General features: G+C 39.7%; 1 protein-coding gene across 3 annotated transcripts in view; it reads left to right on the forward strand.

Moving 5' to 3' along the window:
* Positions 1–727: 727 nt before the first annotated feature.
* The window catches only part of oxr1a (oxidation resistance 1a), a 141415-nt gene continuing 122784 nt past the window's right edge, over positions 728–19358 (forward strand). For 2 of the 3 annotated variants that reach the window (XM_068323362.1, XM_068323363.1), the window contains exons 1-2: positions 982–1004; positions 13853–13930. In XM_068323362.1, the coding sequence (XP_068179463.1) occupies positions 997–1004; positions 13853–13930 (86 nt within the window). In that variant the 5' untranslated portion in view covers positions 982–996. Of the gene's footprint in view, positions 878–981; positions 1005–13852; positions 13931–19358 lie in introns of those variants that run through there. The other variant, XM_068323364.1, reaches the window with a different exon arrangement.

A 19358-nucleotide genomic window follows, 5' to 3' on the forward strand; every position in this document is an offset into this window, starting at 1 on the left:
ACCCAGTTTCATGGAAATTCGTCAGAACAAGCTGTGTGTGTGCAACAAGTGACAAGCAAAGGTTATGGTACCTTCAAATGGAACACTAAGTGAAACTTCATTCATGCACAGGCCACTGAATGATCATTTGAGTTTATAGTATATAGTATATGTTGTTCATCCTACTTTTCTGGAACAGACAGCAAGAAACCAAAGAAGTAGAAGACTGATACCAACCATAATTCTTCAGGTTTACGTCGGCTTTATTATGTAAATAAATTTTACTTTGTATCTAACTCACCTTTGTATTTCTGTTTGTCTTCAGTGTGAATGTAACACTGAAAAAAGTTCAAGGTTCTAAAAAAAAATCCACTGTCTACTTTATACACAACACCAAATAAACAAGAGCGGAACAGAAACATTGCCTCTTAAGCATATTTGATTACTGTTTCAATCAATAATATAAGACATTCACGTTTTGTGATCAATAGACGGTAGAATGGTTGTGGATTTTTGTAGTTTAAAATGAAAAAAATGAGAAAAAAAATGATGAGAATTTAAAGATCTTATGAGAACATGGTTTATAATGGCTGTAGACCTCCCATCCTTTACAACAACCTACATCATCCCCATCCCCGGCTCTCCTCGCCTCTCCTCGCCCGCCTCCCCTCCGCCCTTTGCTGGGGCTCCAGTTTGGTACGGTCCACTCCTCCCCCCTCTTACGTATGAGCGTTGGTAGTTTCTATTGGGAGAAGGTCAAATGACTCCGCATGCCTGCCTGTGTGTACATTCCCCGGTCGGCGCACACCTGACGAAGAAACAGCCCGAAAACACCAGCGTGTGTCCGAACTCAGCAGCGACCGTCTGCGGCCGCAGCTCCTGCTATGATCCGCTGAAAGTAAGTGTCCGCCGGGCCGCCGCGTTCATCCCCACCGCGATCAGCCGCCTCCCGCTCCAGCATCCCCGAGGAGTGCGTTCGCTGTAATGTCAGGTGTTTCTGCGGGGACTCGATCACAGATGGTGAGGTAGGTGTCAGGATGCAGGTGGAGTGACCTGCAGGTGACGTTCAGGTGTAGGTCGCTGCTCTCCTGCAAGGACCCCCCCCCCCCACACACACACACCTTTCTGTAGGATTTACACGGACTTGTGCTACTACCAACAACTAGTGTAATACTCCTACAGTAGTAATGGCAAACATTCCCTGTGTGATTGAATGTATTATAGAAGGTTAAATATTTCAACAAAGTGGGTTTGGAGTCGCTGCTGAAAGATTGCATGTATTTATAAAGAGGAAAATAAAAAGAGATATTTAATTAAAAATGAGGTCACTGGACTCTTATGCATTATTTGAAAGGTAAAATAAAAATGAGAGATTTACTTATGAAGCTTTAAAAAAAAAAACTTAATCCAGAAATGCATGTTTTTGAACAATTTTTGAAGTTGAAAAATGTATTCACGTGAGAATCTGTCTATAAGCAGCGTTGAGGTTGGGGTGTGAAGCTCCTCTGACACCACAAAGCTCTCAGGAGGGGAGACTTCATCAAGTGAGTCAGCCCAAAACTCCCCCCTGCAGAGCAGCTTGTAGCTAAGCCTATTACACTATTGCATAATGCAATAAGGTATAGCCCCATAAGGTGTACAATGATCTGCCTCCAGGGTAGGTCGTGGGGAGCCTGCATATTGTCCAGCCTCTGTAAGCTCTTATTATACAGATTAATGAAAGCTATCGGTCCAGTGAGGGGTCAGCATGTTCAGGTATCGCTGTCCAGAGACACACCGGGCTCTGCTGAGGCACCGAGTAAGGGTTCAGGATCTCTGAGCTCACGACAAAGGGAAATGAGATACAGGAATCCATGAGTATGTTAACTTTGTTTTTGGTACTTTAAACTGTTTTTCAAGATTTCAACCAGCAGTCTGACAAGTATGTTTGCAGTTGTGTTGTCTGTAAAATGGATGAACGTCAAGCAAATTATTTTTTTTATCCAACTAAGATTTCAAAACCTTAGAGATAATAATTATATTAAATAAAGAAATGCATCAAAACTATGTAAATGAAATGTGACTCAACAAGTAACAGACTGAGGTGTAGTTGCTGATTAACTTTCTGTCAACTTACCAATCAATAAATCATTCATTCATTCATTTATTCATTTATTTCAGACTATGCAAGGAAAATAATAATAATAATAATAAAAAAAACTAATCAACTAATTGTTTCTGTTAGTTGTTTCCTCTATATTGTAGCTGTAAATTGGAAACGTATTCTAATCCTGTGAAATAAAAATTCACTTGTTGAAAATGTTTCGTGGGTGAATTAAATAGGAACTGTCCTTGTTAAATGGTGGCAGATGCAGTTACAGCTGTGTTTCAATCACTTCATGGATGTTACATTATCGACTTGCATCACCGGAAATGAATCTTAATTGAGCCTTAAATTAAGTCTTCATCCTGATTTATGTTATGAGAGCCTGCATTTTTGTCCCTAAATGGAAGAGGAGACCCTGCAGTGTGACTGTATAAAACAGATTTATGACCCACGAAACACACACACACACACACACACACACACACACACACACACACACACTAAACGATGACTCATGATCAAATTATTCATAGACTTGCTGGCTTTGATTAATCCTTAACCCATCAGTTTGTACTTTTATCAATTGATTGCTGGACTGATATTCATCTTGAGGAACCTGAACTGTATTCACTTAGTAGAAATTATCATGCACACGTTATTTGAAAAAGGAACAAATTGAATTAGTAGGCTTCTAACAAAAGAGCGGTTGCAGTAAACACACTGCGCTTCCATGCTTTTGATGCTCTGTTCCGTTGCTGATAAGCTGAACAGATGCTTTATCAAAATGGCTATGACAAAATTCACTATCTCTGAGAGTCCTCTATTAAGGGCTCTAAAATCTGAACGTGACACTTTAGCAGCATCTATCTCGGCTATCTCTACACCCTCATTAATTCGCACACACACACACACACACACACACACACACACACACACACACAGGTAGAGGCGAGAACATCCAGGCTCCCTTGAGGGAAACAGACCGGAATTACTGACATCAGTTCAGACCTGTTGCCAAGCAGTGCTTCCTCAAAACACATTTTGTGAGACTCGGTGTTAAGCTGCTGCTGTTTTAAGGCTCAGTGAGGTGTTCCCCTACAAAAGTGAAAACTGTTCTTATATAGCGTATTCTACTTGACCCCCATTATATAAATGTAAATGTGTGGTTTTGTGTAACCATCAGAGACTCTCTAAGTGGTTCCTCTGGGATTCTGGGCATTCTAAGTACAGCAGTTTTGTGCAAAAATGACTTATCCTGGAGTAACGTTCTCTCTGAGGCTTTATTCATTCTCATTTGTTTTATAATAGCTCATGTAGGCAGGAATGTATTGTTATTGTGGTTATTTGTATACCAGTTCTTCAGCTGAGGTCTTAAATCACCCCGACCACGGTTAGACCCCATCACCGGTGGAGACGGAGCCTTAGATGGAGCTTTGTAACCGGTAGCTGGTAATCCCTGTTCAGACCCTACTTCGACTCACAGAAGTTGTTGCAATAAAGAAGCTTTTGAGACTGAGTCATGTATTGCTGTGCCACATGAGATTTATAATCTTTAGTAATAAATCTCTCAAAGACGGTCTTGTCTTCAGTCTGAATGAGCAGCCAAAGCTTTGACTTTGTCCTGTAGCTTCATTCGCTCTTAACTTTATGGCCAATCATTCTCACATTGTGCTGATTGGCAGGCCCATTCATTCAATATGTACAAATTACTGCCAATCACACACTTGATAAAGTACTGGAGTGCACAGTGGACTCACCAATCTCTTCTGAAGAGACATTTATGCAGATAACTTCTCCAGTTGTCTGTTTCTGCTGTAGCTGATTAGTGTGAATGTAAAGCGTTAGTAATTATAACTGATAAATTAGGATTGGGGTACTGGTTCAGTACATTTATTTCCACAACAAATGTTGTGGAAACAGACTTTTATTAGTTGTGTTAAATCTCACATTATTTCTCATTTTTAAAAGCTAATCTTCTTCACTATCTTAATTTACTTTCTGCACTACTGCCACCTGTTGACTGGTTGGGTTGTGTCAAATAAGGTAAAGGTCAGACACTCTGCAGGGTGCCGATTATACTGCCAGCATATATTCAGATTCCTACTGACTTTAATGATCAGGTTCCACGGATGGCTATAAAATATCACAGCATTTCACGTCCAAGATAAGTTGATCCAATTAAATGTCTCATTGTTTTAATCCTATTTGTATCACATTTTTACCACGAAAAAACATTAAAAACAGGCAAATTGTCAATTATTTTAATTTTTATCCTGTTAAAGTCAATCAGTTAATTATCTAACTAGGTGTTCAAAATCTATTTTCTATTCGTCTGTTAATGGAGTAATTATTGCAGTGCTATCTGAAATGATCTAATTTGTTCAAAGCAGTCTGCTATTATTGTGAAGGCGGGGTAGAATAAATATCCCCAGTTGTTATCAAGCAGTAATTCCTTCAGTATGAATGCCAGCAGCTGGCCATAAGAATTCACTTGTTAAGGTGAGGTTTTGGAATCATAAATAAATGTCTTTTTACAATACATTGATAGAAAGAGACGTGGTGAGAGAGGATCTTGAATACACCAGAAAGCCATTAGATAAAGACAAGGCGGCGAAGCCGTGATTTGTTGCCTTATGTTTCAATTTGATTCCAGGAATCCAGTTGAAAATGATTTTCAAGGCTTCCTCAGAAAGGAGCTGTTCCATCACAATGCTTTATGGGTCCGTACTGCCTTGAGACAGAGCTTCCATTGAGATTCAGAGATTCCCATACAGGATGATGTATTTATGATTCTGCAATGGTCTTATGTGTGGTGCATTTTTTTTGTTTTTTTGTTTTTTGATGATGCGTGTTTACATGTAAGAGTGTTGATCTGCTGTGATCATCCAGCCAGACTGTCGGCTGTGAAGGAGCCCCCTGCAGCGCTTCCTCATTTTGGTTTAAATACCCAGAGGAATGTTTTGTTTTCTCATTCTCCTCTCCAGTTCTCATCTCTTTTTTCGGGCTCCCTTGCTGCTACCCACCATCCAGTGAAGATCACCTCGAGAGAGATTTCAAGAGTGAATAAACACTGTTCTTCATATAAATGGAGCAGGTGAAGAAGAGTTGAGAACCTGCTGTCGCAGCCGTAAAGCGTGGCTTACGTAGCGGTAGGGTGGACTTGGTCTAGATTACCCTACAGTAAACAGTACAGTGGGACTGGGTGGGGGATTACAAAGGATTTTCTATGCTAAGCCAGAGGAACCAAGCCCTGTGACCCCCTCATGTCTCCTCCTCCCTTGAGTACTCCAACAAACCCCCCATCTCCTGCATCGTCGTCATGGTCTAGCTGTGTGACGTGGGTGATGTGACCTAAATAATTGATTATATACGTAGATAAGACAGAGGATTGTCAAGCCAGTCTTTGTACATCGATTCATGAAGTGGTTAAATCTGCTTTGCTCCTCTTGCTCTGATGGGGATGAGCCGCAGGATAAAATACCATTTCTCTCCCTTGCTTCTGTGGAAGTTTTCTGACAAATCTGCGTATTTTACATAAATGATGACACTTATTATCCAGATAAATGTCAAGGTAAATTAAGGTCGTGCTCTGAGTGCATCCTCCCCCTGCGAATGGAGTAATAATGTGCAACCAGATGACATGCATCATAAAACCGGTGCCACGTAACTTGAAGATGGCAACGCTGTCAGCAATCTGGACTGGAAAAATGAAATCTGATTTGTCCCCATCATGTAAGTTGAGAAAATATTGCCTTTGGTTCCTTTTGGGACACTGTTTGAAAGCTAATAGAATGAAAGCAAGAGGACGGGGTCATTTTTGACTGACATTTTATGGGCATTTGTCTCTGTCAGCCAAATATCATCAAGTGAAGTGACTCAGCAGGGAGCAGGAACAAACCAAAAGTGTACCAGGCCTTAACTTGAACTGACAGTGTTCTAACTCCTGCACACACCTTGCCATGAGCTACCCTGATAGGAAAGTGAGATTCGCACTACCCCCCTCACCGCTTTTGTCATCATCATGGTAGTTTCTCTGCACAGAAACCTCGGCAGCATTTACAGACAGAAATAGATCAACCCAGGAAGGTAGAGGGTTATTTCGAGGCAATGGTAAACTCTAAAGAAAAGATTCCGAGTGTCTGCTGTACACTGGCATAAAGGAATCTCGTGGAGGTAGTTGTGTCGTCGATGAATGAGGTGAATTTCTGCCGACTGCTTCAACACAGCTACGGTATAACATGATGTGAAGGAGATGGTGTGTGTGGCCTTCAAAGTTGAAGTCCTTATTCAGCAAAGGAACTTTCAAGAATTTTACTGGTTTCTATACTGGAGTTAAAGTGAGGACACACTTTCTGTGGCTCATTTATTTTCCCCGGGTTTCTCTGACAAAGCTAGTAAGTGAAATTTGCTTCAAGATTTTTTCATCATATCCTTTTGAAACTTATTTCTAAGACTGAAAAACTGGAATTCTGACCTTAGACATCACTTGGCAGGTGGGATATTATTAATAAGTGTTTTTGCAAGTGGTTAACTATCACGTTAACCAGTACAAATGAAAAACGTTGAGTTAATTAAAGAGTTTTAAAGTTGCTGGGAGGTGGATTGTTTTTTATCTGACAGCTCCAGGCTGCCTGTTTTCTCTCATTATCCCTAAGCGTGTGGTCTTCTGGTTCAAAGCTTCATTTAGCGTACAGACTTGAGAGTGGTATTGATCTTCTCATCTCAGTCTTGGCAAGAACACAAATAAGAGTATTTCCCCAAAACGTTTTCCTCTGCATTCTCCTAAGTCTTTTAAAAGCCCATATCATTTCCCATATGTTTATCCTCTAGGCTGTCCAAATTTCAGTATTTTAACCCCAATTCACCTTCTTTCTCTCAGAATTTAATATGTAAAGCGCAATTGATTTGAATGAATGCCAATTTGGCTTTGCCAATTATGATAAATTATTCTGTAGAATATAAGATGTATGTCTTTTGTGCAGATGTTCAACTTGTGGTAATGTCTTACTGTGGTGTCAAAAAATCTGTGCAAACTAGTGGGACATCGTAACTAACTACTATATCATGGTAAGAAGTTTATTACAAGTTCTGGAATGAGTTCCCTGATCATATTTCAAAGAGCTCTGTATTCAATTTCTTTTTTCCCCTTCTTATTTTGTAGTTAAATTCCATCTGGGAGCCAGTTCAAAAACTTTAATTAAACATATTATACATAAAGATGAACTCAGCCCCCATCAGCCTGTAGTGGAAATGGTTATATCCTTCTTTTAAATTCCAAGCAGTAGCATTCCCATATGCATAGTGTGTGTAAATAATAATACCCAGAACACAGTTTCTATAAAGTTTCAGCTATTAGGATAAAGTCTAGACTAGAACAAGTCTCCTGGTCCTCTAAATGCTGGAATGCATGGAAGAAAACTCAAGACCTCCGATCTAATATCTGCTGTGAAACTCTCCGTGAACTATTCATCTTTGTTTTCATAGTGTTTTTCACCTGTTCAGTCTAGCTTCTGAAAGCAGACAGTGATTGTCATTCTAAGGTCTAAATTGGATCTCCTGAAGATGGAGACTGCACAGGAATGCAATCAGGGATAGACGATACAAGAACTAAATTTTAAAAAAAAAGAAAAGATTTATCCTTTCCTACTGATAGGTGACATGTGATAAGTACAATAATTTTTTTTTATTTGCAGGAAAACAATCCAACAATTTAACAAAGACACCACTGACCCAGACCATATTGCTTTTTTCCTCTGGGTTACTCAGATAAGGTGCCTCTGAGGCGATAAGAGCCGTGCCTTGCAACCATTAACCCCACGCAAATACGAGACTGAAGAAAAGAAAGGGTATTTATTTGTTGCCCAGTAATTGACGGAACATTTCCATAATGGTACTGTGTTTCCTGGCAGGCTAACGTGACCCTTATTAGTTCGGGAAACATATTGCAATTAGCCTCTGTGTGTGCTGCCAGACTTTGCCAAGGAAATGAATTGGGGAGAAACAAGAGATGAGAGACCAGAGGGGGAGAGGTGTAAACAAAAGTGAGGTGCAGACAATGGGGACAGAAGTGCAGAAAAGAAAGTGGGGATGAGTCATATCTCTGCAGACATGACCCTGATTGAAATTCCACAACAGCAACTAGACTTCAGCTGAGCTCGGTCAGCAAGAGTTTGGGCTGATTTAATCCAGATTCTGACATCTGATCTGGTGCCTTGGTTTCTCGCCCAGATTTATTGATAACTCAAGAGGGGTTATCAGACTGCTAACTGAGTCCTTGCAAAAACCCATGTAGTAGTACCGTGAGATACGAGTTACTCGACAAGTTTTGAACAAGGAATGTTCCGCTGGTTGCAGTCTGCAACGGCTCAAAACCAGTCCTCCACACTGGCTCTTTAGCATGCAGCATATTTACATACTTTCAAATAAGGTCTTATTTTTCATACCTGTTTTATCCTAGGAGGAAAAACTTGATATTTTGGGGTTATCGATGTACACCTGGATTTTTTTTCACTGAGAAATCTTAAGCAGTTGCATCATATCAGTGAATGGTTCACATTTCATGATGCACAAAAGATATCAATGCTGTCAACATATCTGAAATTGTAAACTTAGACATGGTATTGTCCTATCTCAGCTATTACACTTTTATTGGTTATTAAAAAGCTTTGCTTCAGACTTCATCAGTTTATACCTTCTGCCGGTGCCTTTTCTTCTTTCTTCTGTACTTCTTCATGTCTATTACTGATTTAGCTGCATGCTGGGCCAGCTAATCCTGCCTCTGATCAATACTCCACTTCTGCTCACATCTTGGATTCCATCCAGGCCCCGACATAGCTGACGTCTTTATTTACCTTCTCATCAGTCATTCATAAACCCACTGGAAGCGAGAGTTGAATTTTACATTTAGAACGGCTTGGATTTGATACAGTAGATGCATGCTGAGCCTGATGTGTTTGCAGTTTGTGGCGTTAACAGTACAATACATTGTGTATGTGCTCAGCTCATCCCTGATTTATGTGAAACAGCTCTGTCAGCCCTGAATGTAAAGCTGCGTGTCGGGCTGAATGCATTGCCCCTACGTCATTGTTTTATGGCCAGGGGGCTTTCAGCAGAAGAGCAGACCCCAGCATCGGTGGTACCTGCTGTCTGTCTGAGGGCCCCTCTTCAATCCATTACAGTACACGGTTGGATGCTGATGGCATTTGTCAGAATGCTCTGCACGCCCAGAGACAATTAAGTTCAAACACAAGGCTGACTTAATGAAGCTCGGCAGGAAAAACATCCTCGCACCAGATTTTCCTGCTACAGAGATAGAAGTAGACAAGGTCCATTCATGTTGGGAGGAACTGTGTGGCTCCATAGGTATGCTCCTGTCATGAAGGTTTATGCTGTTAGCACAGACAGTTGAGCTTTAAGCTAATGTGGAGCTGATATTGAGTGCTTGGTTCTTTTGAAGGTAGTCTAATGATCTCAGAACAGACCCGCAGAAGTATTGAAGAGACCGGAGACAGGTGTTTGCCTTCTGAACCTCCAGAGGAAAAAGCCCCCACTTTCACCTCCACTCAGTGAAAAACTTGGCTCTGTCTTTGGCTCTTTTCAGTTGTGGAGCTGCCAGAGTGAAGTCGGACACACATTTATAATGTGTAATCTTTAAATATGTGGACTTTCCTTCATCTCACAGCTTAAGTCTCAACAAAGCAGCTGCAGTGCATCTTTTCCTGAGTAACTATCATCAGCGTTGATTGGCTATTACTCCTGATTTGTGACCAATCAGTGCAGTGACACTGCAAAATAGGTACCCAGTGACGTGTGGTCAGGGGAGGCAAGTGAGGCACCAACCAGCCGAGCCTCTCCATGGATTTCGCAATGACTTTCTAACTGCGCTGGCATGCTAAACAACGAGAGCGTAGTGCTATCTCTCTATATGTCACTATTAAAATGTTCAAACACGTTTGCTATATGAACTAAATTTCCATAATTTATCAATTGTATATAATATACGTGTGTTTTGGTCAACAACTGTATGTGTGTAACGTCTGTCTTGAGTTGAGTGATCCTAAAATGGCTGGGAAGAGGCAGTTAGTGAGGCACGCAGTTCTCCTGCCTCATGATAGGGGGCGCTGGTGATCCCAGGGATTCTTCTTGGGACTCCTCTGCTGCAGAATAAGTGACAGCAAGTGCCAATCTATAGTCACCAAGTCAAGTGCAGCCATTCATATTTTTTCCCGCTCGCCGCGCCTTATTATAAAAATGGAGGATTACAGATCTCAACTCAAAATTTCTTCGATGCGTTTGTTCAAAAGGAGCTGCGCATGGACTTCATAAGTAAACATAACATATAAACAAACATGTAGGTAACAACATAAAAAAAATTAATCCAATGGGTTTATTTGTGTATTACAGTTTGTGTGTGTAAATTATTCTGCTATGAGACTTTAAAAAGAACCCATTCAATGTTGCTAATTAAATGGTGAATAAGCTAAACTGTAGGTTCATATGTTTGTAAATCTGATTATGATGAATCATAATCAGATTCACAAGGCCATGAACCTCACTGCACATTACTGTGGGCACCGTACTTACAATGTTACTAAATCAAGTGGTAATACTTATAGTTTTACAGTCAGCTACTTCAAAGCCAGTAAAGAACAAATTTAAATAAATTTTACCCAAATTTTTTTCTCTTTGCATATCTGAAAATTGATCAAGCGGTTACTCAGACATCTTACAATTCACACTGACTTTGTGTTACATCCATCCTTAAAGTGAAATGAGGTCCCAACAAATCTACTTAGAAATTACAGCTTAAAGGAGAATTTAAGTTGTTTGACCAGCTTGTGACTCAATGACATAACAAAACAATCCGTTCTCTGTGAATCATTATGTTTGCATCAAAAGGAATGAAGCCCGGAAAACAGGGCGAGCACGCTCACCCGTGTCTGCTGCACATTAAATACTCTACTTGCTGCAACTTAAAAGTCGGTTTAACTTAATTCAATTTAAGCTTTTAATGCAGTGCTTAGCTGAAAAACTCTGCAGTAGCTGTTACAGTCGTTTGTTGCTCTCACTCGTCTTACACCATTTCACATGCTCAGCATCCACCAGTAGGATCTGAGCATCAGTTTCCCTGAGGGAGCATTTTATTTTCTGACACTTCACCAATTTCCGCTGCACTCAGCTTGGTAGATCCTTGCATGGAGTGAGGTTGAATTGGGTGAAGGTCAAAGGTAGGTACAGTACTAGGTTTTTAAATGTTCTTTTTTTGATATATCTGAACAGCACGTTAAGTTTTGTAAAATAGGTGGTTAAACTCTTTTTTTTTTTCTTTTTAAAAAGGATAAGAAAATCGCATCTGGAGGTTTGAGTGAAATAATTATCCTAATTCATTTGTCTGTTTGTTTTGGCTAAAGCCCTCAAGTAACAAGTATGAACGTTGTCGGCATATATCACAGTGAAATGATAATTTTAGGTGTTTCTTTACTGTTACAATGATTATAGGGAAGCTGGGTTTGTTGTAAAAGGTAATGTTTAGTTTTCGTATTCCAACATTCATTTTCCTTTAACCCATGTGGTGACTTTCAAGTTAATTTTACTGTGCATAAAACATATTTTGCTCCCTTTAAACATACTGAAATATAATGATTCCAAATGAAGTCTAAATGTATTTTAAGTGTTTCTCTTCCTAATGCACCCTGGAAAGACTTGAGATTTATTTCTGTGTTTTTGTTGAAGGACTATATAATTATTTATGCCCTGCATGGCAGTGACCAATTGTCGGATGACTCATATTTAAACAGCAATGGTGATTTTTCTCTTTAAAATTGTCTCTTTCTCCTCCTAAGGCTTTAAATTTTCAGTCTGATGAGATAAATATTCACGAAATTAAATACTTTACTCTACTTGGCTCTATAACCAGAATGTAAACCTGTAATAATGCGCTATAAGGTGGCTATTAGAGCAATCTATACCTGCTGAATATTTGACTATGAACCTGTCATAATAATAATGTGAGGAATTTTTAATTTTTTCATATTTGCAAATTTACATGCTAATACATTTACATTACTTCAACCCTAATTTCAAACAATAGAGTTTGAAGTTACGGTTCAAACAGTAGCAGCTGACAGCATTGTCATAATCGCTTTACAACTAAATTAAATCCACTTTAGGCTTTAAGAAATCAGTAAATGTACTGGGAATTAAACATTTATTATCAGTTGTCACTTAGTAATTTAATGGGGTATTTATAGAAAAGTTAGGAGTTGTTGAGATCATCTTGGAATAACGTATCGAAAGATTAAAACACACATAAGTAAGTAGAGTGGCTGACCTGTCATCTGTTCATCTGTGTAACCCATACAATAGTTATGTGGAAATTTCAGAAAGTTACTTTAAATTCAGTCATTTTTGCATAATTAAATTGGGAAAATGTGAGAAAAAGAATTACTTCAAGTATTAAATTAAAAAATGTAATGTCCTTGTTGTCACATTTTTTGTGGTAATCCATCTAGTAAAGTACTAAAAAGCCAAAACAACTTACAAACAACGAATATAAACCCAGTGTCTAAGTTCAGTAATTTGATGAGGCCATTCATGATTGTCCGTCTCCCAACAGTGAGACTTATCGAACTCTAAATCCAGCTAATTGTATTATTAAACGCCCACATGTCTTGAGAGTAACGCCATTCTAAAACAATCTCAACTGCAGGCTGTATTTAAAAGGTTCCTTTCCCAAACACGTTGAGTCAAAACAGTACCGTTCTGTGGCATCGGGTCTGCGTTGTCGTCTGAACGGTGGCTACCACGGAGTTGCTGCGCTGCCTTAGATTACTTACAGGAGTGACCGCATCCGTGGTTTCCATGTCACCTGAATGAATTATCAGGTGTTTCAAGTGTCACACTACTTTGTTACCCTTTTATACCTGCTTATTCAGCTCTCCTCCTTTTCCTAAGTGGTGTGAAGGAGAGGAAACACTCTAGGCGTTAAAGAAGCCATGTTGTGAGTGTGTGTATATATGCTAACTGATGGAGGGGGGACAGGACGTAAGGCTGATTACCTGCTTTACTCAACCCGTTCCACTTCCCTTTTCTCCCCTCCGTTTCTCGGCCCCTCCACTCATCTCATTACAGAGAGCAGAGGATGAGGAGTGAGGCCTGCATAGACCTCGGCATTAATTATTGAACCCTATCTTCTTTTACTGCAGCTCCTCCTCCACATCTCTGATAACCTTTACATGAAAGAGCACAAGCCAACTGCCAGCCATTATACATTATGGTATACAAAGGTACAGCAAAGACAGAGAGAGATTGGGTTTGTGTCTTTAACACTCAGACTTCTTCATAGGATGTATCTGACATGTTTTCCTCCCCAAACAGACACGTAATCTCCTGGTGTTATTGTTTTTACCCGGTCGTCCTTGCTCCAGTTGAGCTTCATTGCTATTTAAATCCACTCTGCCTTGAAACGGGTGCTGTGGCAGCGAGGGAAAGAAAATAATTATTAAAGGTGACATTTGATTCCATGCGTTGTTGCTGCTGCCACATTGGCTGAGTTATGACCTGCTCATTGCCTCCTGCCATGCCCGGTCAATTTGGGTCGCCCAGCTGGAGGCCATCTGATGGAGATTGCACAAATGAGCACGACCACGGCATTTAGACAAGTTGAGCGTGACCTGACTGTAAGTCTGATAATCTAACTGTTCTGTTTCTGTCCCCTTCCCCCATCTTCTTTTCTTTGTGTGTCTGTGTGTGTTTGTGTGTGTGCATGTGCGTGCGCACCTTCTCCAGGCTCAGAAAGTCGACATCAAACCTCTACCTCCCCAAGCAGGTGAAAGAAGACGCTGCCAAGATGTTCAGCACCAAAAGGTCAGCCCAATGTCACCTCTGATCTATTCTTGTCCTAAGAAAAGATGGCAGATAGAAATGACTCCTGTTGATCACAGCTGCCGTTATGGTGGGCTGCATTCCAAACGTGTGTTTAGACATGGAATAGCATTAACATGAAACAGAAAGTGTGGATTGATTTCAGAAGATATCAGAAAATATAACATGAATCATGATGGTGCCTTGAGTCACCATCACGACTCATTCACTGTTATTTTTCAGCTACCAGCTCCAACAGGGGCTCCAGAGGATCCTCTAAACTAAACAGTGTAAACACTGAAGCAGACCTGAGGAGGTTAAGGAAGCCCAGTTTACACCTCTCCGTGGTCGTGTGTACATTCTGTATTTTTAATGTGCCTTGTACACCTGCTAGCGCATAGTCTGCATAAATCATTCATCATTTTGGCTTTTCTCGGTGTTGACTGCAGGGTAGAAGCGGTTCCACTGCTTAGCCGGTGAATGTTTGGTGGTTAAGGTGGATCAAAACAAAATGCTTTGGGTTGTTTCTTCTCATGTTGTTCTGATCCCAGGTGGAGCGGCTCACAACTCCAGCTTGTCTTATATTTAAGCGCTGGATACATAAATGGATAAATTGCATTCATTCTCTCCTTGAAAACATAGGCTAATATCTCTTGAATTATTAATTCCCTGAATACTACTTGAATAGTGCGCTTTGAATCAATACGATTATAATGTGCGGAGTTATATCCTTAAAACCTAATTTTGCATCCACAGCCTTCAGAGGTCCTGTGTGTAAATTATAGCCTGCAGGCCTGCAGCTGTTCAGTAGCAAATATTAACTCGAAGTAGTGGAATATCATTCACGTGTGGAGGAAAAAAAGTCACATGTATGTTACGGTTGTTTCACAGGAGGAGACTGTAGACTGTCAGCACTGATCTAGGTTTCCCCCAACGTTTATAGTTGTTTCTAATGTTTTTTTTGTTTTTTACTTCTTTGAAATAGTGATTTATAAATTCTATTTTTCATCTATATCTTCAAGTATCCTCAAAGTACATGTTAACTCTAGCTTCTCATTTCACCATCATGTACATCCTCAAGACCCTTGCACAAGTCCACCCTTTTAAAATTCAGTTTGTCCCAAGTGAAATTTATTTATATAGTCTACAAGCCCACATCACAAGGCTCAAGTGGGGTTTGATGATCTCTGGCAGTGAGGAGACCCCCCCCCCCCAAAAAAAAAAAAAAATCTTCATTAGGAATAAAGTGTAAAACAATGAAGAAGAAGTGCCACAAGTTGGTGAAATGGACGTTTACATATTAGTCATATATGGAGACAAAAAGACACATAAAGATGTGGATTCAGGAGGAGTTAATGATAGAAGACTATCACCTACATCCAACATAATGTCGTAGCTCAAACCTGAAACTCCCCAAACCAAACAAAATGTTGGGAAGAACGTTTATGGAATGGTACAAACTACCGTTTTTATGGTCTATGGCAAAAAAATACCTGGAATCTGTAAATCTAATGGTGCTTTAGTTACGTAGCTACAGCAGTTAAAATTGTCTTTTTTTCTATTGTTCATGATCTATTCCTGTTATATAAAGGTAGTCCTCAATTTACAAGTATTTGACTTATGGACTGTCTGGGATACGAACAAACGCCTGACGCCATATCCAACTTGTCCTGCAGTTCCTTTTCCTGTCCCTGTGGGGGCAGCACCCTCGCCCATCTTGTTGTTTGTTGTTGTTGTTGTCTCTGAGAATCTCAGAGCGTCAGGCTTCATATCTTGGATACTTTGCTGCTCATTATGAAAGATAAAGCAGAGATTAGAGAAGCTAGTGGTGGTGATGACCATCCGTATGATGACAGGTCTGACTCTGACCAACAATAACTCCTCCCTTCTCTTCCTCTTGCTTCACTTTAAAGGTAAGCTGCATGCTACATGCTAGAGTACCGTACAGTGGATCGTCAACATCAAAAGTTGACTTTGGCAATAGTTGGATGCGCTTAAAAAACTGGCCAAAAGTTCCTTGAAGTGTTTTCTTGTTCTTCTCCTCAAGAATTAAATTAAAAGGAGCAAAAGTTCCTTCATACTGTGTATAAACTAACTTGAATTCTAAACAATGGCATGAATGAGTGATATTGGATAATGGAACTATACGTACATATTTAATATGAAATTATGTTTTAATTCTTATATATTGTACAGGTACATGATAGTATGTGTCTTTAATGGTTTCCTAATAACAGTGCAAACTTTGTGGGGGACATGAAAATTTGAGTAAAATGACTCTAACTTGATTTTTATTTTTAACGTGCATTTTTTGTTTAAACCGATGTATAATCAAGAACGACTTCACTCAAAACAACCTTTACTTGTATTTTTATAGTACGTCCGTATTTAGAGTAGTAATGACATTTAAATAACATCAAAAGGTTATTATACCTTAAAATTTAATAAATAAAGACTTTTAAAAAATTCACATTACAAACAATCGGAATCAATTGTGTTCTTATGTTGAGGACTACCAATCATGTTCATTAATCATCCCCCGGTATCAATATGATCATCGCAGGTGCTTGACAGGTGTACAGGCCATTCTGTTCTTGTCGTTTATTACATTAGGTGAAGTTTGCTGCTACTTCAGTGGTAGGAATTTCGATTAGGAAAATGAATGAATGAATGAATAAATGAAGGAAAATTTTGGATTGTGTAGTAAGAATCTGTTTTAGAATCTCTTCTGCAGGCAATTTTTTTTTTTAAATTACAACATCAGATGACCATGTACATTTAAATACCCACCCATGTTACACACACTTTCAGGTGATTGTGTATTAACAGCAGGAGATTTCTGTTGTGGAAAAGAAAGGTAAAGGTATGATAAGGCTGTGGAGGCCGAGTCATGTCACACTGCTGCATCCACCTACTGGTCTCCTCAGTGTGTGTGATCATCATTCCGTGTGTGAGCGTGATTAAACCAAGCTAGTTCTTCATCTCTGGGGAGCTGAGTCAGCCCAGCCGATGACACTGATATATGCTGTGAATGACTCTAGCGGGCCTGCCATCTTGAAATTCAAAGACTTCTAAAGCTCATCCACATTTTTGCTGAATATTAAACAAAACATTTTCCTCTTGCTAAACTGCTGAACAAAACACAAATCTGTGTATCTGTCAGAGATAACTGTGTGTGTGTGTGATTGTGGCTTTATCTGTGGGTTTTTAATATTGGTTTTCCTCTTGGGTTCCCTCGGGTCATCTCCAGTACCAAGTAAAATGCTAGAGCGTAATTAAAAGTCTTTCATTAAAATTTAATCAGTCAAATGCATTAACATAGCTGCTTGCTTGTGATTTGAATTGAATGGAGTGTGGAAGAATTGCATGCGTAATAAATCCAAAGCATTAGCACTTTGTGTTTCTGACTTTGTTTAGTGCTGTGTCATTATTATGAATAAGCCTAGAGAGCACGTATCCACAGCCTGATTGTTTGTGTCTGCATGTGCTCATTAGAATGGAACTGGAGCGCTGTTAATCTGAGTGGTTCATTCTGAGTCAAAACATTTGTTAAGTGATGCGTCATAGCTGTGATTTGAATTTTATTTTTTCTTACAGCTGTTCCTCTGCGCCGGCATTAATCAACAATAAAGACATGGAGATTTGGTGCCTTACTGTGTGGACAGAGATGTCCAGAAACAACTAACAAACACAATGAGGATTAATCTGATTAATAAATTGCCTTTGTTTGACTAAAATAACATTGCATTCATATTAGTAGGTTTCTTCATGATTGAGGGTTCTACAGTATATAGAGGGTAGGACAGACACCGACTGTCTCAACAAACAATATCCCTACCTGTATGAGGAGCAGTTGGATATCTGACTGACTGTTCCTCTGACCTGTTGATCGACATCAACGGGCCTTACACTTGATTACTTATGTATGTGGAAGAAAAAAAGTGGTGTCTGAGCAGCAGAGTGCATCCTGGGAGTGCTAACCCCCTGCAAAGGCCTCTTGACCCAATGACAATGAACACGCTACCATCCTCCTGCCACACAGTGGTTGCCCTTGAAAACAACTTGAAGGATGTTGAGGCAGCGAACCGGTGGCTCATGAAAACCTCATTCAAAGGCTTTTTCTGTCTACCATGCACGTCAAAGACTAATGTGATATACATCAGGTTGGGCTGCAAATGATTGATTTGGTAAATACTAATTGACTTCTTGCATTTAGTCATACTGTAGCTCGGCCACAGAAACCAGTAGTTTCTGTGAGGCAGACAGCCATCCATTATACTGGTGCATTAGAACACATCAATAGACCTGGTTAGCATGTTGGCCAACTAAAGCTGTGCACAAAGCCAGAATTGGGTTAACTGCAAATGACAGTAGCATTAGGACTACTCACTTAGTGTAATTCTAGTTCAAACAATGTTGGGCTGTGGAGTTTTTACTCTAGAGTCATTTGGAATGAGGCGTCGCACTCAATGAAAAAAGGTTATTGTAAAAACCAGTGGTGGGCGATCAGGGCCAGCAAGGCCTTCTCAGCAGGTCCAACATATCCAGAAATCGTGACAATATTTATGATCAAGGTTAATTATATTTTAATGCATTTTGCTTAAATAAATATATTCAAATATATGTCAGTCATCTTCAGACTACCACCGCAGCGGGTCACGGGGAGCTGGAGCCTATCTCGGCGGCATAGGGTGTGAGGCGGGGGACACTCCGGGCACGACGCCAGTGCACCGCAGTCAAATATATGTATAAATGTATAATTATACATTGGTATATAATATGACATAGGCCAACACTGGGTCAGTGTTCTATTTTTAGGTTAGAAAGGTTTTATCCAATCAGAATTCAGCTAGCTTGTGTTGCCAGGTTGAATGAAATCTGCCTAGGACCTTCAGAATCTAGAATGCAGGTCTCCCTGCACTGTGAGTGAACGGGAGCATGTAGTTAATAGACAGATGTGACTGCCAATCAGACAAAGTTAGGCCCATTAGTATATATTTATTAAATATGAAGTTACAATTTACTTTATTAAATGACCATTAAAGTAATCATGAAAGAATGACACACCTGCTTAGGGTAAAGATGTTGGTTGTTTTGCTTCTCGATTTAGTTTCACTGTGTTTGATCATTCGGACATGATTACACATAATATGTAGTAAATGTTGTCCATAGCTACAGAATAAAACCAGAGTTGTAAAAACATTCTTTTTACGCTCTTTAAAAATTGCCCCGACATATTTCATGCATAAAACATGCACTAAATACTAATTCATAATTAAATCTTCACATTCGCTACTAGTAAATAACCATAACTTCAGTACATTTATTAATACATTTGGACTCAGGGTCAATTCTGTACTAAAAATACAAATGTAAGAGTTGTTATTTGATGTGATCTTTTTAGGTTCTTTCGGTTCAGCTGTGGTGGAGA

This window comes from Antennarius striatus, chromosome 9, assembly GCF_040054535.1.
Source record: "Antennarius striatus isolate MH-2024 chromosome 9, ASM4005453v1, whole genome shotgun sequence".
Lineage (NCBI taxonomy): Eukaryota > Metazoa > Chordata > Actinopteri > Lophiiformes > Antennariidae > Antennarius > Antennarius striatus.